Below are 20,162 nucleotides of genomic sequence, written 5' to 3'. Positions count from 1 at the left end.
CTGTGGTGGTGGTGTAACAGGAGTAGCGTAGACAGTGGTAGATCTCCTCAACTCTGGGGCAGCTCACATACACCCCCTTCTGGAGAGCCTCGACAGAGCTACAAGTCGAGGGGAGGGGCAGTGTTCCTCGACGGAGCTACAAGTCGAGGGGAGGGGCAGTGTTCCTCGACGGAGCTACAAGTCGAGGGGAGGGGCATTGTTTATACCATAGAATCTGGATGGATGAATTGATTCTAGTTCTATTGTTAGAAATACTAAGTATCGTATTACCATTGTTTATACCATAGAATATGGATGGATGAATGGATTCTAGTTCTATTGTTAGAAATACTAAGTATCGTATTACCATTGTTTATACCATAGAATCTGGATGGATGAATGGATTCTAGTTCTATTGTTAGAAATACTAAGTATCGTATTATTTTAGCTCAATTCTGTTCGATTTCCTGATGGTAACATCAATATTCCTCATATTATTGCTATCATCAATTCTAGGGCACTTTAATGGCTGAATGACTATCGTGTCCCGTGTGGCTCAGTTGGTAGAGCATGGTGTTTGCAACACCAGGGTTGTGGGTTCGATTCCCACGAGGGACCAGTATGGAGAAAAAAATGTATGAAATGTATGCATTCACTACTGTAAGTCGCTCTGGATAAGAGCGTCTGCTAAATGACTAAAATGTAAATGTGTTAGTTGCATGGTCTTTCCACTTCAACAAATTGGAATTGAAATGTAATTGAAATGGACTGGAATCCACTGCTGCTTTAACATGTCAATGCACTGATGTACCAGAGATATGTTTGTATTGTGGTATTCTGCTTTTCTTGGCCAGGGCTTACTTGAAAAAGAGAGGTCAATCTCAATGTGACTTTTCTTTACTTTTTTTGTTATCAAATGTATTATAAATGAAAGCTTACAGAGATGCCCATTTAATTTAACTACCCCTACCTGCTGACCAGGTGGCCCACCGATCTGAAGCTATGGCTCATGTTGTATTCGGCGCACGTGACAAATAACATTTGATTTTATTTGATTTGTTGAAGGTGTTGACAGCTGACGCAGGGCAGTGTCTGGTAGAGGAGCAGCATCTGCTGCCTGTGACCTTTAACCTCCAGGGAAACACTGATGGCCTCGCCATCTGACTAGGTATCCCCCTTTCCCCTTCCACTGCTCCACCTGGGGCAGCACGGCCAGCAGGCGGACACCGTCATGCACCAGGCTGGCCAGTGTGCTGTTGTAGTAGTGGGTGGGCTGCAAGGGCTGAGAGGCTTCGCCTTGTGAATGAAGGGAGTGAGGAACATTTTCAAAACAGAGACAATAACGGTATATCACAAACTGATAGTAGAAAGGCCATGTTGAACCCTATCTGATCTTTCTACTCCTACATGTATTGTTTTATCAAACTTCCTTTAACATTCTTGTGAGACGCACCATCGGGCGAGCCAAGTCAAGTGCCCACTGTCACAATCAAACAAAAGTGAGTATACTTTAGAAATCTAGAAAATCAGGAATTGAACCCAGAGGAAGTATTCCAGCCAACTGGTTCTGTTCAAAAGTGAATGTGTGCCCTCCCTCACCTAGTTTGGTGCGGTCCTTCTCTACTACGAGACGCACACTATCAAGAAGGCCCTGGTTACTCTCTCCAGCAAGCGTTTGCTGTTTGCCATCCTGGCCAGCTCCGATTGACTCTGCCTATCCACCGCCATGCGGTTACTGACCACAAAGTCGGCGCCATCCAGCGAGCACACGTGGGCTGTAACGGCGTGGCGTTGACGCAGGCTGGACACCAGTACAGACACAAGGCCCGACGGCCCCGACAATGAGGTAGGGGGCTCGCTTAGAGCGGCAGCCTGACAGATGGAGCTCTGAGCCTGGGGTTCTGAGGAGGTGGAGGAGGTAGCCTGGGGTTCTGAGGAGGTGGAGGAGGTAGCCTGGGGTTCTGAGGAGGTGGAGGAGGTAGCCTGGGGTTCTGAGGAGGTGGAGGAGGTAGCCTGGGGTTCTGAGGAGGTGGAGGAGGTAGCCTGGGGTTCTGAGGAGGTGGAGGAGGTAGCCTGGGGTTCTGAGGAGGTGGAGGAGGTAGCCTGGGGTTCTGAGAAGGTGGAGGAGGTAGCCTGGGGACAGACACAACATAGACATTTAGGGATAAATCAAATTAATAACATACTGTGAAATAGTACTACTTCTGAAATCCAGAATCTGGAAGATTCTATTCTTCTATTGAAATCTAAGTGTAGCCTAGGGTGATGAAAATGGTAGAACAGTTGATGTTTATTAAACTGTGTACTGATTCAAACATCTGCTGTTTACAGTAGCTCAATATCCATTGGTACGTGATACTTAGTGAATCTATTGCTGTTTAATAGCAGCGTAGTTATTGGATTAGCATCTGACCTCTACTATCTGAGCTGTATCATCTGAGCTATATCATCTGAGCTATATCATCTTTGCTATATCATCTGAGCTATATCTAAGCTGTGTCATCAGAGCTGTATCATCTGAGCTCTATCTGAGCTCTATCTGAGCTATATCTGAGCTATATCTGAGCTCTATTGTCTGAGCTCTATCATCTGAGCTCTATCTGAGCTGTATCATCTGAGCTCTATCTGAGCTCTATCTGAGCTCTATCATCTGAGCTCTATCTGAGCTCTATCGTCTGAGCTCTTTCATCTGAGCTCTATCATCTGAGCTGTATCTGAGCTGTATCATCTGGGCTATATCATGTGACCTATATCTGATCAGTACATCACATTATCTGAGGCTATTTACTTGAGGACAACAGAGACTAACTGCTCAAAGTCCAGCTCCTCAGACAGGAAGGCCTGCTGGTGGAGCCTCTGATGACACCTCTCTTCCTGCTGCTTCTCTCTAGGCCCCCTCACGGAGCTTGCCGAAAAGGTCCTGCAGGTTCCATTGGGGTCTCTAGGCCACACCACAGAGCTCGCTGAGGAGGCTCCACTAGGGGGCGCCTGCTGCTGTGGACCTTTAAACCTTTAAACTGTTGCTGTGCCTCAGTTGGCCTGCAGAGGGAAGCAACACCTCAGTTTTTATGTGGTGAGTGTGAAAGTCAGTGTGTGTGTGTGTGTGTGTGTGTGTGTGTGTGTGTCAGTGGAGGCTCCTCAGAGTAGGAAGGGGAGGACAATCCTCCTCAGTGAATTTCATAAAAATCTAAATAGTGAAACATTTAAAAAGTGACGTTATTAAAATGAGGATAAACATACACAAATTTGTCCAACAGAAACTAATTTTCAACTTTTGGACTAATGATTACACCCTAATGATTACACATCTCCACCCCGTTGATCCTCAACACTGGGGCCCCACAAGGGTGCGTTCTCAGCCCTCTCCTGTACTCCCTGTTCACCCATGACTGCGTGGCCATGCACGCCTCCAACTCAATCATCAAGTTTGTAGACGACACTACAGTGGTAGGCCTGATTACCAACAATGACGAGACGGCCTACAGGGAGGAGGTGAGGGCCCTCGGAGTGTGGTGTCAGGAAAATAACCTCACACTCAACATCAACAAAACAAAGGAGAAGGTGTAACGTTTTAAGTTCCTCGACGTACACATCACGGACAAACTGAAATGGTCCACACACAGACAGCGTGGTGAAGAAGGCACAACAGCGCCTCTTCAACCTCAGGAGGCTGAAGAAATTTGGCTTGTCACCAAAAAAACACTCACAAACGTTTACAGATGCACAATCGAGAGCATCCTGTCGGGCTGTATCACCGCCTGGTACGGCAACTGCTCCACCCACAACGCATCACCGGGGTCAAACTACCTGCCCTCCAGGACACCTACATCACCCGATGTCACAGGAAGGCCAAAAAGATCATCAAGGACAACTACCACCCGAGCCACTGCTTGTTCACCCCGCTATCATCCAGAAGGCGAGGTCAGTACAGGTGCATCAAAGCTGGAACCGAGAGACTGAAAAACAGCTTCTATCTCAAGGCCATCAGACTGTTAAACAGCCATCACTAACATTGAGTGGCTGCTGCCAACATACTGACTGAAATCTCTAGCCACTTTAATAATAAAAAATGTGATGTAATAAATGTATCACTAGCCACTTTAAACAATGCCACGCTATATAATGTTTACATACCCTTCATTACTCATCTCAAATGTATATACTGTACTCTATACCATCTACTGCATCTTGCCTATGCTGTTAGGCCATCGCTCATCCATATATTTATATGTACATATTCTTATTCATTCCTTTACATTTGTGTGTATAAGGTAGTAGTTGTGAAATTGTTAGATTACTTGTTAGATATTACTGCACAGTCAGAACTAGAAGCACAAGCATTTCGCTACACTCGCATTAACATTTGCTAACCATGTGTATGTGACCAATAAAGTTTGATTTGAAGAGTGTGCAAGGCAATATTGAATGTGTCACTGTCTGTCACCTTGATTACAAAATATTATCTCGACCTGTGCACCTACGTTTAATTCATAGGCTAGGTTTTTTTATTTAACCTTTATTTAACTAGGCAAGTCAGTTGAGAACAAATTCTTATTTACAATGACGGCCTACCAGAAGGCAAAAGGCCTCCTGCGGGGACGGGGGCTGGGATTAAAAATAAAAATATAGGACAAAAAACACACATCAAGACAAGAGAGACGCCACAACACTACATAAAGAGAGACCTAAGACAACAACATAGCAAGGCACCAACACATGACAACACAGCATGGTAGCAACACAACATAACAACAACATGGTAGAAACACAACATGGCAGCAGCACAAAACATGGTACAAACATGATTGGGCACAGACAACAGCACAAAGGCAAGAAGGTAGAGACAACAATACATCACGCAAAGCATCCACAACTGTCAGTAAGAGTGTTGATGATTGAGTCTTTGAATGAAGAGATTGAGATAAAACTGTCCAGTTTGAGTGTTTTTTGCAGCTCGTTCCAGTCGCTAGCTGCAGCAAACTGAAAAGAGGAGGGACCCTGGGATGTGTGTGCTTTGGGGACCTTTAACAGAATGTGACTGGCAGAACAGGTGATGTATGTGGAGGATGAGGGTTGCAGTAGATATCTCAGATAAGGGGGAGTGAGGCCTTAGAGGGTTTTATAAATAAGCATCAACCAGTGGGTTTTGTGACGGGTTTACAGAGGAGTATAGAGTGCTGTGGTCTGTCCTATCAGGAGCATTGGTGGAAAATCTGATGGCCTAATGGTAAATAACATCTAGCCGCTCGAGAGCACCCTTCACTGTCGATCTATAAATTACATCTCCGTAATCTAGTATGGGTAGGATGGTCATCTGAATCAGGGTTAGTTTGGCAGCTGGGGTGAAGAGGAGCGATTACGATAGAGGAATCCAAGTTTAGATGTAATCTTAGCCTGCAAATTTGATATGTGCTGAGAGAAAGACAGTGTACCGTCTAGCCATACTCCCAAGTTCTCGTATGAGGTGACTACCTCAAGCTCTATACCCTCAGAGGTAGTAATCACACCAGTGGGGAGAGGGGTATTCTTCTTACCAAACCACATGACCTTTGTTTTGGACAAGGTTAAGGGCAGAGAAAGCTTGTTGGACACTAAGAAAGCTTTGTTGTAGAGCGTTTAACACAAAATCCGGGGAGGGGCCAGTTGAGTATAAGACTGTATCATCTGCATATAAATGGATGAGAGAGCTTCCTACTGCCTGAGCTACAGTTGAAGTCGGAAGTTTACATACACTTAGGTTGGAGTAATTAAAACTCACTTTTCAACCACTCCATAAATTTCTTGTTAACAAACTATAGTTTTGGCAAGTCGGTTAGGACATCTACTTTGTGCATGACACAAGTAATTTTTCCAACAATTGTTTACAGACAGATTATTTCACTTATAATTCACTGTATCACAATTCCAGTGGGTCAGAAGTTTACATACACTAAGTTGACTGTGCCTTTAAACAGCTTGGAAAATGGCTTTAGAAGCTTCTGTTAGGCTAATTGACATAATTTGTGTCATATGGAGGTGTACCTGTGGATGTATTTCAAGCCCTACTTTCAAACACAGTGCCTCTTTGCTTGACATTATGGGAAAATCAAAAGAAATCAGTCAAGAACTCAGAAAAATATTTGTAGACCCCCACAAATCTGGTTCACCCTTGGGAGCAATTTCCAAATGCCTGAAGGTACCACGTTTATCTGTACAAACAATAGTACACAAGTATAAACACTATGGGACGACACAGCCGTCATACCACTAAGGAAGGAGACGCGTTCTGTCTCCTAGAGATGAACATACTTTGGTGCGAAAAGTACAAATCAATCCCAGAACAACAGCTAAGGACCTTGTGAAGATGCTGTAGGAAATAGGTACAAAAGTATCTCTATCCACAGTAAAACGAGTCCTATATCGACATAACCTGAAAGGCCGCTCAGCAAGGAAGAAGCCACTGCTCCAAAACCGCCATAAAAAAAGCCAGACTACGGTTTGCAACTGCACATAGGGACAAAGATCGTACATTTTGGAGAAATGTCCTCTGGTCTGATGAAACAAAAATAGAACTGTTTGGCCATAATGACCATCGTTATGTTTGGAGGAAAAAGGGGGAGGCTTGCAAGCCGAAGAACACCATCCCAACGGTGAAGCATGGGGGTGGCAGCATCATGTTGTGGGGGTGCTTTGCTGCAGGAGGGACTGGTGCGCTTCACAAAATAGATGGCATCATGAGGGAGGAAAATTACGTGTATATATTGAAGCAACATCTCAAGACATTAGTCAGGAAGTTAAAGTTTGGTCGCAAATGGGTCTTCCAAATGGACAATGACCCCAAGCATACTTCCAAAGTTGTGGCAAAATGGCTTAAGGACAACAATGTCAAGGTATTGGAGTGGCCATCACAAAGCCCTGACCTCAAGCCTATAGGAAATTTGTGGGCAGAACTGAAAAAGCGTGTGTGAGCAAAAAGGCCTACAAACCTGACTCATTTACACCAGCTCTGTCAGGAGGAATGGGCCAAAATTCACCCAACTTATTGTGGGAAACGTTTGAGAATTTAAAGGCAATGCTACCAAATACTAATTGAGTGTATGTAAACTTCTGACCCACTGGGAATGTGATGAAAGAAATAAAAGCTGAAATAAATAATTCTCTCTACTATTATTCTGACATTTCACATTGTTAAAAAAAAGTGGTGATCCTAACTGACCTAAGACAGGGGATTTTTACTAGGCTTAAATGTCAGGAATTGTAAAAAATTGAGTTCAAATGTATTTGGCTAAGGTGTATGTAAACTTCCGACTTCAACTGTATGTTGCTGATGTAAATTGAGAAGAGTGTGGGGCCTAGGATCGAGGCTTTAGGTAATCCCTTGGTGACAGGCAGTGGCTGAGACAGCAGATGTTCTGACTTTATACACTGCACTCTTTGAGAGTGGTAGTTAGCAAACCAGGCCAAAGACCCCTCAGAGACACCAATACTCCTTAGCCGGCCCACAAGAATGGAATGGTCTACCGTATCAAAAGCTTTGGCCAAGTCAATAAAAATAGCAGCACAAGATTGCTAGTTTTTCTTAGCCACTGTGCTTCTACACCTGCATTGTTTGCTGTTTGGGGTTTAAGGGCTTCATAAATAAAACATTTTTATTGATTTGATTTCTTAGAATCAAGGGCAATGGTAACATCATTTAGGACCTTTAAGGTTGCACTGACGCATCCATACCCTGAGAGGAAACCAGATTGCATACCAGAGATAATACTATAGACATCAAGAAAGCCAGTCAGTTGATTATTGACAAGTTTTTCCAACACTTTTGATAAACAGGGTAAAATAGAAATTGGCCTGTAACAGTTAGGATCAGCTTGATTGCCCCCTTTGAATAAAGGACGCACCGTGGCTGCCTTTCAAGCAGTTGGAACCTCCCCAGAGAGGAGAGACAGGTTAAAAAGATCAGAGATGGGCTTGGCAATGATAGGGGCAGCAACCTTAAAGAAGGCTCTAAACCATCTGACCCAGATGTTTTTTTGGAGTCAAGTTTTAGGAGCTCCTTTAGCACCTCAGACAAAGTGACTGCCTGCAGGGAGAAACTTTGTAGCGGGGCAGGGGAAAAAGAGGGAGATGCATCAGGATTAGTCGCATTAGAAGGGATGGGAGATGAGGAAATGTTGGGTGGGCAATGAGGCATGGCTGAGTCAAATAGGAATCCTGACTTAATGAAGTGGTGATTAAAGAGCTCAGCCATGGGCTTCTTGTCAGTAACAACCACATCATCAACATTAAGGGACATGAGCAGCTGAGGAGGAAGGTTAAATCTCCAGGTCTTTAACTGTTTTCCAGAACTTCTTGGGGTTAGACCCACAGAGAGAGAGAACTGGCCTTCCGGATAGCCTGAGTGCACTTATTTCTCATTTGCCTGAACGAGAGCCAGTCAACCTGAGTATTTGTGTGCTGAGCCTTGTTCTTGAGGTGGAGTAACTCTGCCAGATCACGGTCGGACCAGGGGCTGAACCTGTTTTTTATTCTAATGTTCTTTATGGGGGCGTGTTTGTTAACAATACCACTGAAAATATAAAAAAAGAAGGACCGAGCGTCTTCAACACCAATTTACAGAGGCCAGTGTAACAGGGTTATATTGGTGATTCCCCTTGCCACTTTATTGTTAAGCCAATGGGTTTTTGGTTTTAGTTTTGTCTTGCCTTCACCTACTCAACATGGCATCTTATTGGCTGGTTTGCGGGGCTTGCTTACGAGGGAGGATGTTTCAGTTAGAATCGTCCCAGTTGAACAAACACCAAACCAGCGGTAAGTTGTTGGTTGCAAAGCACTGTACGTCAAAAGTGATTTTTTATACTCCCAAGTGATAATTTAAATGTACAATTTATATCAATTTGTTTGTAAATGTTATTCGAACATCACACATAAGATGCAGCGTTTTTTGGTGAATATTGGTTGTGCATTTTGTTGTAGAGAATTCCAGCTAATATTAGCTAGCAACTTACTGTGTCTGGTGGGAGGGGTGTATATTTTGTACAGTGCTGGATGGTGAGCCGTGCATTGCATGACGTGTAATTTTGTGCTGTTCCTATCAGAATAAAGCTCCATGACTGGTGTTACAAGTTGGAGTTCGTGTCGATGATTGATTGTACACAACGCAAGAAGAGTACTGTTACACCAGGTCATGAAGGAAGCCTTGTTCATTAAAGTTTTTTAGCAAGCGTCTATGACAAATCAGGACAGGTCGTTTCACTGAGCAGCCATTACGAACACAGGCTGTAAAACAGTGATCACTAAGGTCATTACAGAAAACACCAGACTGATACCTATCAGGGTTATTTGTGAGGATAACATCAAGGAGAGTAGCCTTTTCTGGGTGTTTGGTGTCATACCTTGTGGGATTGCTAATAATCTGAGAGAGATTTAGGGAGTCCCCTTGTTTAAAGACTTGGTCAGGTGGTTTAAGCATGTCCCAGTTTAGGTCACCAAGCAGGACAAATTCAGACTTGTAAGGGGCCAGGAGAGAGTTTAGAGCAGGTAGGGTACAGGCCGGTGCTGATGGAGGACAATAACACCCAGCAACAGTCAACAAAGAGCTATTTGAAATCTTAATGCTTAAAACCAGCTAATCAAATTGTTTGGGGACAGATTTGGTGGAGACAACCGAGCAATGAAGATGTTCCTTGGTAAAGATTGCCATTCCACCACATTTGGAAGATCTGTCTTGCTGAAAAAGGGAATAAGCAGAAAGGTTAACATCAATGTTCAAAATACTATTTCTTAATCACGTCTCAGTAATGACCAACACATCTGGATTGGAGCTGTGAACCCACACTTTCAATTGATACATTTTAGGTAATAAGCTTCTAGTGTTAATGTGCAGAAAACCCAGGCTTTTACGAGAGCAGAAATCAGTGAAGCAGATATCAGAGCACAAGTCAGAATTGGGGCTAGCAACAGTAGATGGGCCAGGGTGTACATGCACATTTCCAGATATCATCAGTGGCAGTAGCCACCTCATGATGGGTACAGGGGAAATTAGAGTATCATGTAGTAGCCTAAAACTATCAATGTTACATTGAGCTGGGTGAATGGAATATGAATGACAGTCATTCAATATGCTCTAATAGAAATAAGGCCATGCTCATAAAAAATAAAAAAAGTATCCTCCCTCATCTTAAACGGCACCGATCGCCACTGGTGTGTATGTGTGTGTGTATGTGTGTTGGGGTATTGGGGTGTCAGTGTAAGTATGTGTGTGCATAGAGTCGAGAGGGTCAGCAGTATTATGTCTTGGGGTAGAAGCCATTCAGGGTCCTGTGTGTTCCAGACTTGGTGCACTGGAATCGCTTTACCATGAGATAGCAGAGAGAACAATCTATGTTGGGCCTTCCTCTGACACCACCTGGTATAGAGGTCCAGGATAGCAGGGAGCTCGGTCCTAGTGATGTACTGGTCCGTACTCACCACCCTGTGTAGCGCCTTGTGGTCAGGTGCCTTGCAGATGCCGTACCAAGCGGTGACTGCCCCTTGTCTTCTGTTTCTAGGCCCATCCCTCCCCCCGTGTCATTGGCGGCCAGCCAGCGTACACGGTGAGACGCCTCCTGAGGGTTCGACCACGGGGCAGGGGTTTCCAGTACCTGGTTGACTGGGAGGGTTATGGCCTGGAGGAGAGGTGCTGGGTTCCCGCTAGAGACATCCTGGACCCGGCCCTCATCGCCGCGGGGGGGGGGGGGGGTACTATCACGCCCTGATCTGTTTTACCTGTCCTTGTGCTTGTCTCCACCCCCCTCCAGGCGTCGCCCATCTTCCCTATTATCCCCTGTGTATTTAAACCTGCGTTCTCTGTCTGTTTGTTGCCAGTTCGTCTTGTTCATTCAAGCTAACCAGCGTTTTCCTGTCAGCTCCTATCATTTCCCAGCCTCTCTTTTCTCGTCCTCCTGGTTTTTGACCTTTGCCTGTCCTGACCCTGTACCCGCCCACCTGACCTCTCTGCCTGCCCCTGAGCCTGCCTGCCGCCCTGTACCTTTGCTCCACCTCTGGATTACTGAACCCTGCCTGTCCCTGACCCTGAGCCTGTCTGCCGCCCTGTACCTTTGCTCCACCTCTGGATTACTGAACCCTGCCTGTCCCTGCCCCTGAGCCTGCCTGCCGCCCTGTACCTTTGCTCCACCTCTGGATTACTGAACCCTGCCTGTCCCTGACCCTGAGCCTGCCTGCCGCCCTGTACCTTTGCTCCACCTCTGGATTACTGAACTCTGCCCGTCCCTGACCCCGAGTCTGCCTGCCGTCCAGTACCTTGGCCTTACCCTGGGTTTTCGACCCCTGCCTGCCTTGACCTGTCTTTGCCTGCCCCTGTTGCCACAATAAACATTGTTACTTCGACAGTCTGCATCTGGGTCTCACCTTGATTCCTGATAGTAATGTTTGGGAAAGATTTGGTGATGATTGTGAGGCGCTATAGAAATTCTAGTGTCACAAGACAGGGACTTCAAATAGGCCTATGGCACGTCAAAGGAACTGTAGCTCACCGTTCAGATGGATTAAATGGAAACTGAAATCTGGACACTGACTGTAGATCTATAACCTCTCACATAGCCTTAATAATAACTCCTCTAGAATTAAGCATTTCTTGCAGTAAAATGATACACTTAATGTAGGCAACATTTTGACTTGGGAAAAGGAGTGGAGAATAGGCTTGGGCGATATACCGTTTATACCGTATACCGGTGGTATGATTTTCAATACCGTTTAAAAAAAGAAGAAACAAATATTTGTATAGTTTTTGTTGTTGTTTAAATAGCTCCCCTTGTGTGCACATTTGTTTATACTATATAGCCTGGTATGGTACAGAAATGGTATCACGGTATGAAAATCTGGATACAGCCCAACCCTAGTCGAAAAATATGATTTATTTATTTCAGCATCTTGAGAGAATGTGAGGTGCTATATTTATCAGCATCATCACAACTGATTTCAACCACATAAAATATGCATTGAAGCCGAACTGAAATCTTATCAGAAATATGTTGGGTTGTTTTCACCAGTTTTCAATTTTGCATAGAAAATCTTTCAACTTTTTTTGAATTATTGAATTTTCTCCCCGGTCCCTAAACGCCTTTGCTCTGCAAAAGAAGCAGAGATGACAGAGAAAAGTTTATGATGTCAACTAGATTGAAGCGTTCATTCAATAACTTTATGACATTATTCTGGTGAGCAGTTTATTTCGTCTTCTAGGTCAACATACAGCGCCTTCGGAATGTATTCAGCCCCTTGACTTTTTCCACATTTTGTTACATTACAGCCTTATTCTAAAATGGATTAAATAAAATAAATTCCTCAGCAATCTACACACAATACCCAATAATGACAAAGTGAAAACAGGTTTTTAGACATTTTTGAAAATGTATTATAAATAAAAAAGTATTCAGACACTTTGCCATGAGACTCGAAATTGAGCTCAGGTGCATCTTGTTTCCATTGATCATCCTTGAGATGTTTCTACAACTTGATTGGAGACCACATGTGGTAAATTCAATTGATTGGACATGATATGGAAAGACACACCTGTCTATATAAGGTCCCACAGTTGACAGTGCATGTCAGAGCAAAAACCAAGCCATGAGTTGTCCGTAGAGGGCCGTGATAAAAACCTGCTCCAGAGCACTCAGGACCTCAGACTGGGGTGAAGGTTCACCTTCCAACAGGACAATGACCCTAAGCACACAGCCAGGGAAAAGTCTCTGAATGTCCTTGAGTGGCCCATCTAGAGCCCAGACTTGAACCCGATCGAACATCTCTGGAGAGACCTGAAAATAGCTGTGCAGCAACACTCCCCATCCAACCTGACAGCTTGAGAGGATTTGCAGAGAAGAATGGGAGAAACTCCCCAAATACAGATGTGCCAAGCTTGTAGCATCATACCCAAGAACACTTGAGGCTGTAATCGCTGCCAAAGATGCTTCAACAAAGTACTGAGTAAAGGATCTGAATACTTATGTGATATTTATTTATTTATTTTATTTTTATAAATTAGCAAAAATGTCAACATTTTCTTTTTTCTTCTTCATCATGGGGTATTGTGTGTAGATTTATGAAGAAAAAAAAGATTTAACACATTTTAGAATAAGGCTGTAACCTAACAAAATGTGGAAAAAGTCAAGGCACTGTATAGTGAAAGAAGAGAAGTTGCATGTAAGTTGACTAACAAATAGCCTTCCAAAATGTTGGAAATTATAAGCAGAAACATATCTAAATCAGGCAAAAAAAAGTCCTGTACCCCCTGTCAAAAAATCGTTCTGACATCTCGGACTGTAGCGTATAGCTCATTTTCTATATAAGTGGGTTAGGGTCGGTTGCGGGCCTCAAATGATCACTTTTATAGTTGGGCGGTTGCGGATGGGTTATTAGCAATTGCAGGTGGGTGCAGGTGAAGAAACAGCTGACCCGCGTACTACTAATGTGGACACCGAGGAACTTGAAGCTCAATGTGGATGGGGACGTTTCTCATCCCTCCATTTCTTTGTGCATCTTTGATCAGCTCCATTGAAAGTGCATCTTAGTCAAGGACAAGTTTAACCTCTGTCCGGGAACCCGGCCCTAAGATTCATAGGAACCACTGAAATCCTGATAAACAACTTTACCTTAGAGAAGACGTCCATGTTGTGGTTTTGCTTGTAGACCACAGCATGGCTTCTCACGACTTTAGGTAACCCCCTGCACCTCAGAACCTGTCACACAGGGAGATACAATGAGTGTGTGTGTGTGTGTGTGTGTGTCAGTTATGCCCAAGCCTCTTGATCCAGAAGTTGTCCCCTTTGACCAAATCAAAATGCTTGAGTGCTCGGTCAGGCACACCGAAACGAAACACGTTGTGCAACAGGAAATGAAACTGAGCTTTCTTATTCAACAAGGTCAGATAGTATCTCCCTGTTCTAGAAATGCTTTTCCTCTGTTACGTACCCAGTGAACACTATCCTAGTCATGTACTATATGACTACTTCTACAACTACCTGCTGTTGACCGAACCCTCCGAAAGACAGACAGAGGTCAGAGAGGCTGGAGCAGAGGGTCACCATACTACGGCGTCAACAAACAGAGAAGGTAGCCGAGCAGGGTCAGAGGTGTTCTAGAAGGCATCGTTGGACATCATCTGACTGGAACAGAGATTGGGAAGACATCGTCAAAGCCATATTTACTTTATTTTGACGGTCAGAAGAAACAGTGTTCAACAGTCATTGTAATGACTGTTTGATGCTTAGCTTGAACTGAAGTTAGTAAAAGAGAATTGAGGTATTAAAGTTCACACACCCTATTCGGAGGTGAAGAGAACCGCACACATACCGTGGTGATAGAGGTTACAGCAATTAACTAACAATGTGTGCCACTGCATGCTTTGGCTTCCTGGTAACTTGTTAATCGACATCACTGAGGAGCATTGACTGTGAGAGGAAATATAACTAACAATGAATCAACAGAATCATCATCATCATTTGAATAGATGTTTACCTTCGGTAACACGGGATGATCTCTCAAACAAATAAATACTTTTGCATTTGTATCAATGGTATTCTACATAAGTCTAAATCTTTAGTTAGAAGACCACAAGACCATTTTGAACCCTTAAGCACTTTCCACAAGTTTTCTTTGTCTTGGGCAAGGCCATGTGGGCAAGGCCATGTGGGCAAGGCCATGTGGGCAAGGCCACGTGGGCAAGGCCACGTGGGCAAGGCCACGTGGGCAAGGCCACGTGGGCAAGGCCACGTGGGCAAGGCCATGTATGCAATTGTGTGATAGATAGTCTTGTTTGTCAAAAATCAAACGCAGCTGGTTCAGACAGGAAACCTGAGTGATGCATCAGCTGATAGCATCAGTTGATATTGCACCAGTTAGATCATCCCTCTACGTTAACATGGCGGTCTATTTAGTCCGCTAGCCTCTGCACACACTTCTCTGATGTCTGCCGTGAGCAACCTATCCCCTGGTGTTATTGATGACATGCTGTGGCTGTAATGTGTTACTCACCATGTCACCTTTATTTAACTAGGCAAGTCAGTTAAGAACAAATTCTTCTTTACAATGACGGCATACACCGGCCAAATGTGCGCCACCCTATGGGACTTCCAATCACGGCCGGTTGTGATACAGTCTGGATTCGAACCAGGGCGTCTGTAGTGACGCCTCTAGCACTGAGATGCAGTGCCTTTGACCGCTGCACCTCTAGGGAGCCAATTATGTCTGTGTTTTCTGCTTTCCAATCAGCCACCTGTTTGGTTCTGTGTTTGGTTCCTACAGGGGGATTGGTATAGCATACCTTGCTCTCTGCCTTTAATTATTATTATCTTTATTATTATCTTATCTTATGACGCATGCTCTGGCAGTGAGCTACACCGAAGGAGCAGAGCCTAACGCCAAGACTAACATATATTGCATGTATTGTAATCTTTTCTAATAAGTGGTTCAACAAACACGTGGCTTTCCTGTCTGACCTGAGGTGTCTCAGAGAAAACAGGTGCTGTCCTAAAAGAGGCCAGTCTGAATGGGAAATGAAAATAAAATCGATATTATACAAGCAGTCTGCGAGCATGTTGCCATGCCGACAACAGGTAGCTAGGAGACAGACTATGGTTCCAGGCTTATATATATGTAGATGATATTACACCTCTCAATATTCTGACTCAGTATGGTATCATTAAGCTACGAGGGGGTGTGTTATATGGCCAATATACCACGGCTATGGGCTGTTCTTAGGCACGACGTAACTGCTTTTTTCAGCTCTTGCCATAGGTTATGGATGTGATTCAGATCTGGACTCTTCACTGGCCACTCCAGAACAGTCCAATGTTTCTTCTTGAACCATTCCAGGATGCTTTTGATGTGTTTGGAGTTGTTGTCCAACTGGATGAACCACAACCTTCAAAAGAGACACAGATTTTGGGTTGAACATTGCATTTCAAAACACCTTGATAATCTGTTGATTTCATGATTTATTGCACACATTCAAGGCCCCAAGTACCAGAGGCAGCAATGCAACCCCACAGCATGATTGATCCTCCCCCATAATTGATTGTAGGGAGGGTGTTATTTTCTTTGAACCCTTAATTTGGCGATGGTTTGGGGCGATGGTTAAGAAGAGATGCTGGACTGTTCTGGAGTGGCCAGCAGAGTCCAGATCTGAATAACATCCAAAAACCTATGGCGACATCTGAAGACAGCAGTTGGTGGAGGGCACCCCTGAAATCTTGAAAAATTTGAGCAGTTTGCTGCTGAAAAGTGGGCCAAATTGTCAGTACAAAGGTGCAGCAATCTCATTGATGGCTACAAGAAGCGGTGTATGCAGTTATCTTGGCCAAAGGCTGTGCAACCAAGTACTAGCTCTGGGGTGACAATAATTGTGTCTTTATTTTCTAAATTAAAATTGGAAACTTAAGTTTAAAAAAATACAATTGGTTCTGTAATGCTGAAAACAAGGTGTTGTGACCAAGTGTATCCAATTTCAACTTATTTTAGAAGTAATAGGAAATTATTTAAGAAAAGTGCCAATATATTTTGTCAGTACAAAGGTGTCTCAGCCTCCAGTATTTATGCTGCAGTAGTTTGTGTCGGGGGGCTAGGGTCAGTCTGTTATATCTGGAGTATTTATCCTGTCTTATCCGGTGTCCTGGGTGAATTTAAGTATGCTCTCTCTAATTCTCTCTCTCGGAGGACCTGAGCCCTAGGACCATGCCTCAGGACTACCTGGCATGATGACTCCTTGTTGTCCTCAGTCCACCTGGCCGGGCTGCTGCTCCAAATAAAACTGTGAAGGACCTCGGCGTTACTCTGGACCCTGATCTCTCTTTTGAAGAACATATCAAGACTGTCAAGGGCAGCTTTTTTCCATCTACATAACATTGCAAAAATCAGAAACTTTCTGTCCAAAAATGATGCAGAAAAATTAATCCATGCTTTTGTTACTTCTAGGTTGGACTACTACAATGCTCTACTTTCCGGCTACCCGGATAAAGCACTAAACAAACTTCAGTTAGTGCTAAATACGGCTGCTAGAATCCTGACTAGAACCAAAAAATGTTATCGTATTACTCCAGTGCTAGCCTCCCTACACTGGCTTTCTGTTAAGGCAAGGGCTGATTTCAAGGTTTTACTGCTAACCTACAAAGCATTACATGGGCTTGCTCCTACCTATCTTTCCGATTTGGTCCTGCCGTACATACCTACACGTACGCTACGGTCACAAGACGCAGGCCTCCTAATTGTCCCTAGAATTTCTAAGCAAACAGCTGGAGGCAGGGCTTTCTCCTATAGAGCTCCATTTTTATGGAATGGTCTGCCTACCCATGTGAGAGATGCAGACTCGGTCTCATCCTTTAAGTCTTTACTGAAGACTTATCTCTTCAGTAGGTCCTATGATTAAGTATAGTCTGGCCCAGGAGTGTGAAGGTGAACGGAAAGGCTCTGGAGCAACGAACCGCCCTTGCTGTCTCTGCCTGGCCGGTTCCCCTCTCTCCACTGGGATTCTCTGCCTCTAACCCTATTACAGGGGCTGAGTCACTGGCTTATTGGTGTTCTTCCATGCCGTCACTAGGTGGGGTGCGTCACTTGAGTGGGTTGAGTCACTGACGTGGTCTTCCTGTCTGGGTTGGCGCCCCCCCTTGGGTTTTGCCGTGGCGGAGATCTTTGTGGGCTATACTCGGCCTTGTCTCAGGATGGTAAGTTGGTGGTTGAAGATATCCCTCTAGTGGTGTGGCAAAGTGGGTGGGGTTATATCCTTGCTGTTTGGCCCTGTCCGGGGGTATCGTCGGATGGGGCCACAGTGTCTCCTGACCCCTTCTGTCTCAGCCTCCAGTATTTATGCTGCAGTAGTTTATGTGTCGGGGGGCTACGGTCAGTCTGTTATATCTGGAGTATTTCTCCTGTCTTATCCGGTGTCCTGGGTGAATTTAAGTATGCTCTCTCTAATTCTCTCTTTCTTTCTTTCTCTCTCTCGGAGGACCTGAGCCCTAGGACCATGCCTCAGGACTACCTGACATGATGACTCCTTGCTATCCCCAGTCCACCTGGCCGTGCTGCTGCTCCAGTTTCAACTGTTCTGCCTGCAGCTATGGAACCCTGACCTGTTCACCGGACGTGCTACCTGTCCCAGACCTGCTGTTTTCAACTCTCTAGAGACAGCAGTAGCGGTAGAGATACTCTCAATGATCGGCTATGAAAAGCCAACTGACATTTACTCTTGAGGTTCTGACTTGTTGCACCCTCGACAACTGTGCTTATTATTATTTGGCCATGCTGGTCATTTATGAACATTTGAACATCTTGGCCATGTTCTTTTATAATCTCCACCCGGCACAGCCAGAAGAGGACTGGCCACCCCTCATAGCCTGGTTCCTCTCTAGATTTCTTCCTAGGTTTTGGCCTTTCTAGGGAGTTTTTCCTAGCCACTGTGCTTCTACACCTGCATTGCTTGCTGCTTGGGGTTTTAGGCTGGGTTTCTGTACAGCACTTTGAGGTATCAGCTGATGTAAGAAGGGCTGTATAAATACATTTGATTTGATTTGATTTTTGATCCAGAAAAAAACCCTGTGATGTTTTTAATCATTCTTATATGGTGATGCCATTCTTGGATGGACAAGAAAGTTATATTGCATTCTATTCTTTGATGGAGAAAATTGAGTAGCCAGCCAACACTGGTCCTTTAATCAACATCCATGTGATGGAGGATGGATAAGACAGCCAGGACAGTATCCCACTGTGATGCCTCACTAATGGATCAAGAGCATTCACCTGATGCTTGGTAGAGCATAGCAGTAGTGGGAGTGTTGCCTCCCCTTCCACTCTAGTTAAAACAACCCGTGTTAGAACAGCACACAGAACAACCCGTGTTAGAACAGCACACAGAACAACCCGTGTTAGTACAGCACACAGAGAGGGTCTCGAGCAGGGCTCCCCAATAGGCGGCCCACGGGTCATTTTATTTGGCTCCCCAAAGACTGTAAAAGTACAAGGAAATGAGCTCAAAGTCATTTTAATTTCGGGAATACTGCTCAAGTATTCCCACGCATAAATAGACAGGCATACTGTATGTGATCGTATCCCAATATTATCAAGGTTTGAAATTATTCTGTTTTTGTCAAATACTAAATCTGTTTGGGATTCTTTGCAGTGTACAAATTATCTATAACTATGTTCCTGCCCCCAGACCATCTGGTCAAGGAAAAATCTGCCCACTGCTGAAATGTAATTGGGGACCCCTGGTATAGATTGAGCTCAATAGGGGAAGTGGTTTAGTTATGAGTCATCGTAGATCACCTCTTGGCAAACACATTTAATGATATAGTCGTGAACTACGCTAAGGGAGACACAAAACACGGTTGTGGTTAGAGAACACAATATACAGGACATTTTAGTGTTTGTCAACACGAGGCCTTAATAAACTAGCCTTGTAAACCAGCCTGAGTGATATGCTCACCATTCTGTTTTAATTGAAGTATGAGGCAACAGGTAGTTCAAACAACAAAGCCAGCACCACGCCACTGTTTTGGTAAACAGCTGAGGGATGGGGCTTGAGAAATGTAACCATTCAACACTTTATAGACAGAGCTATGGATGCAAGGACTGACCGTCAATGAGTTTAACATGATAGTTTTAACCATGTTTTAAGGATATTTGGTGTTTACAAACAATGGAGCAAAACAAGCTTATATTTTTGGTTCTGATGGGGTAGGACAGCAGAACTAAGATCATACTATTATTCAATGAGTATACCAAACATCAGAAACACCTTCCTAATATTGAGTTGGATTTAACAAGTGACATCAGCAAGGGATCATAGCTTTCACCTGGATTCACCTGGTCAGATGATGTCATGGAACGAGCAGGTGTTCCTAATGTTTCGTATACTCAGTGTATATGATTAATTAAAAAGACACAAAATGGATGTACCAATCCCAGATTGCCCCTTGAAGGACTGATTCAATCATAACAGGCAAATGCTTTGCCAGAATAAAGTCATAAAGACCATTATTTTCTGTAAAATAATCATGAAATTCAGCTTAGTTTGTTTCTGTTTCACCCTTCAAATCTTTGTTTTGCTGGGGAAATTAATCATATTGTGCATTCATGCAGCACAATCAGACATTGTGTTCGACTGATTTAATAATATCCTAAGCAATTGCACTGCTTATTTACAGAAGGGGATAAAACAGGGG

General features: G+C 44.1%; 1 protein-coding gene across 1 annotated transcript in view; it reads right to left on the bottom strand.

Annotated features, from left to right (window-relative positions):
• Positions 1 to 1,105: 1,105 nt before the first annotated feature.
• LOC115172157 (uncharacterized protein DDB_G0271670-like) overlaps positions 1,106 to 20,162 on the bottom strand; it is a 63,525-nt gene continuing 44,468 nt past the window's right edge. The window contains exons 4-5 of the mRNA XM_029729318.1: positions 1,639 to 2,112; positions 1,106 to 1,252 (exon numbers count right to left, since the gene is read on the bottom strand). Coding sequence (XP_029585178.1) covers positions 1,106 to 1,252; positions 1,639 to 2,112 — 621 coding nt within the window. The remainder of the gene's footprint in view (positions 1,253 to 1,638; positions 2,113 to 20,162) is intronic.

The sequence above is a fragment of the Salmo trutta genome, chromosome 33 (genome assembly GCF_901001165.1).
Source record: "Salmo trutta chromosome 33, fSalTru1.1, whole genome shotgun sequence".
Lineage (NCBI taxonomy): Eukaryota > Metazoa > Chordata > Actinopteri > Salmoniformes > Salmonidae > Salmo > Salmo trutta.
Note: the sequence above shows the minus strand (reverse complement) of the source record. Positions and strands in the feature narration are given on the sequence as shown.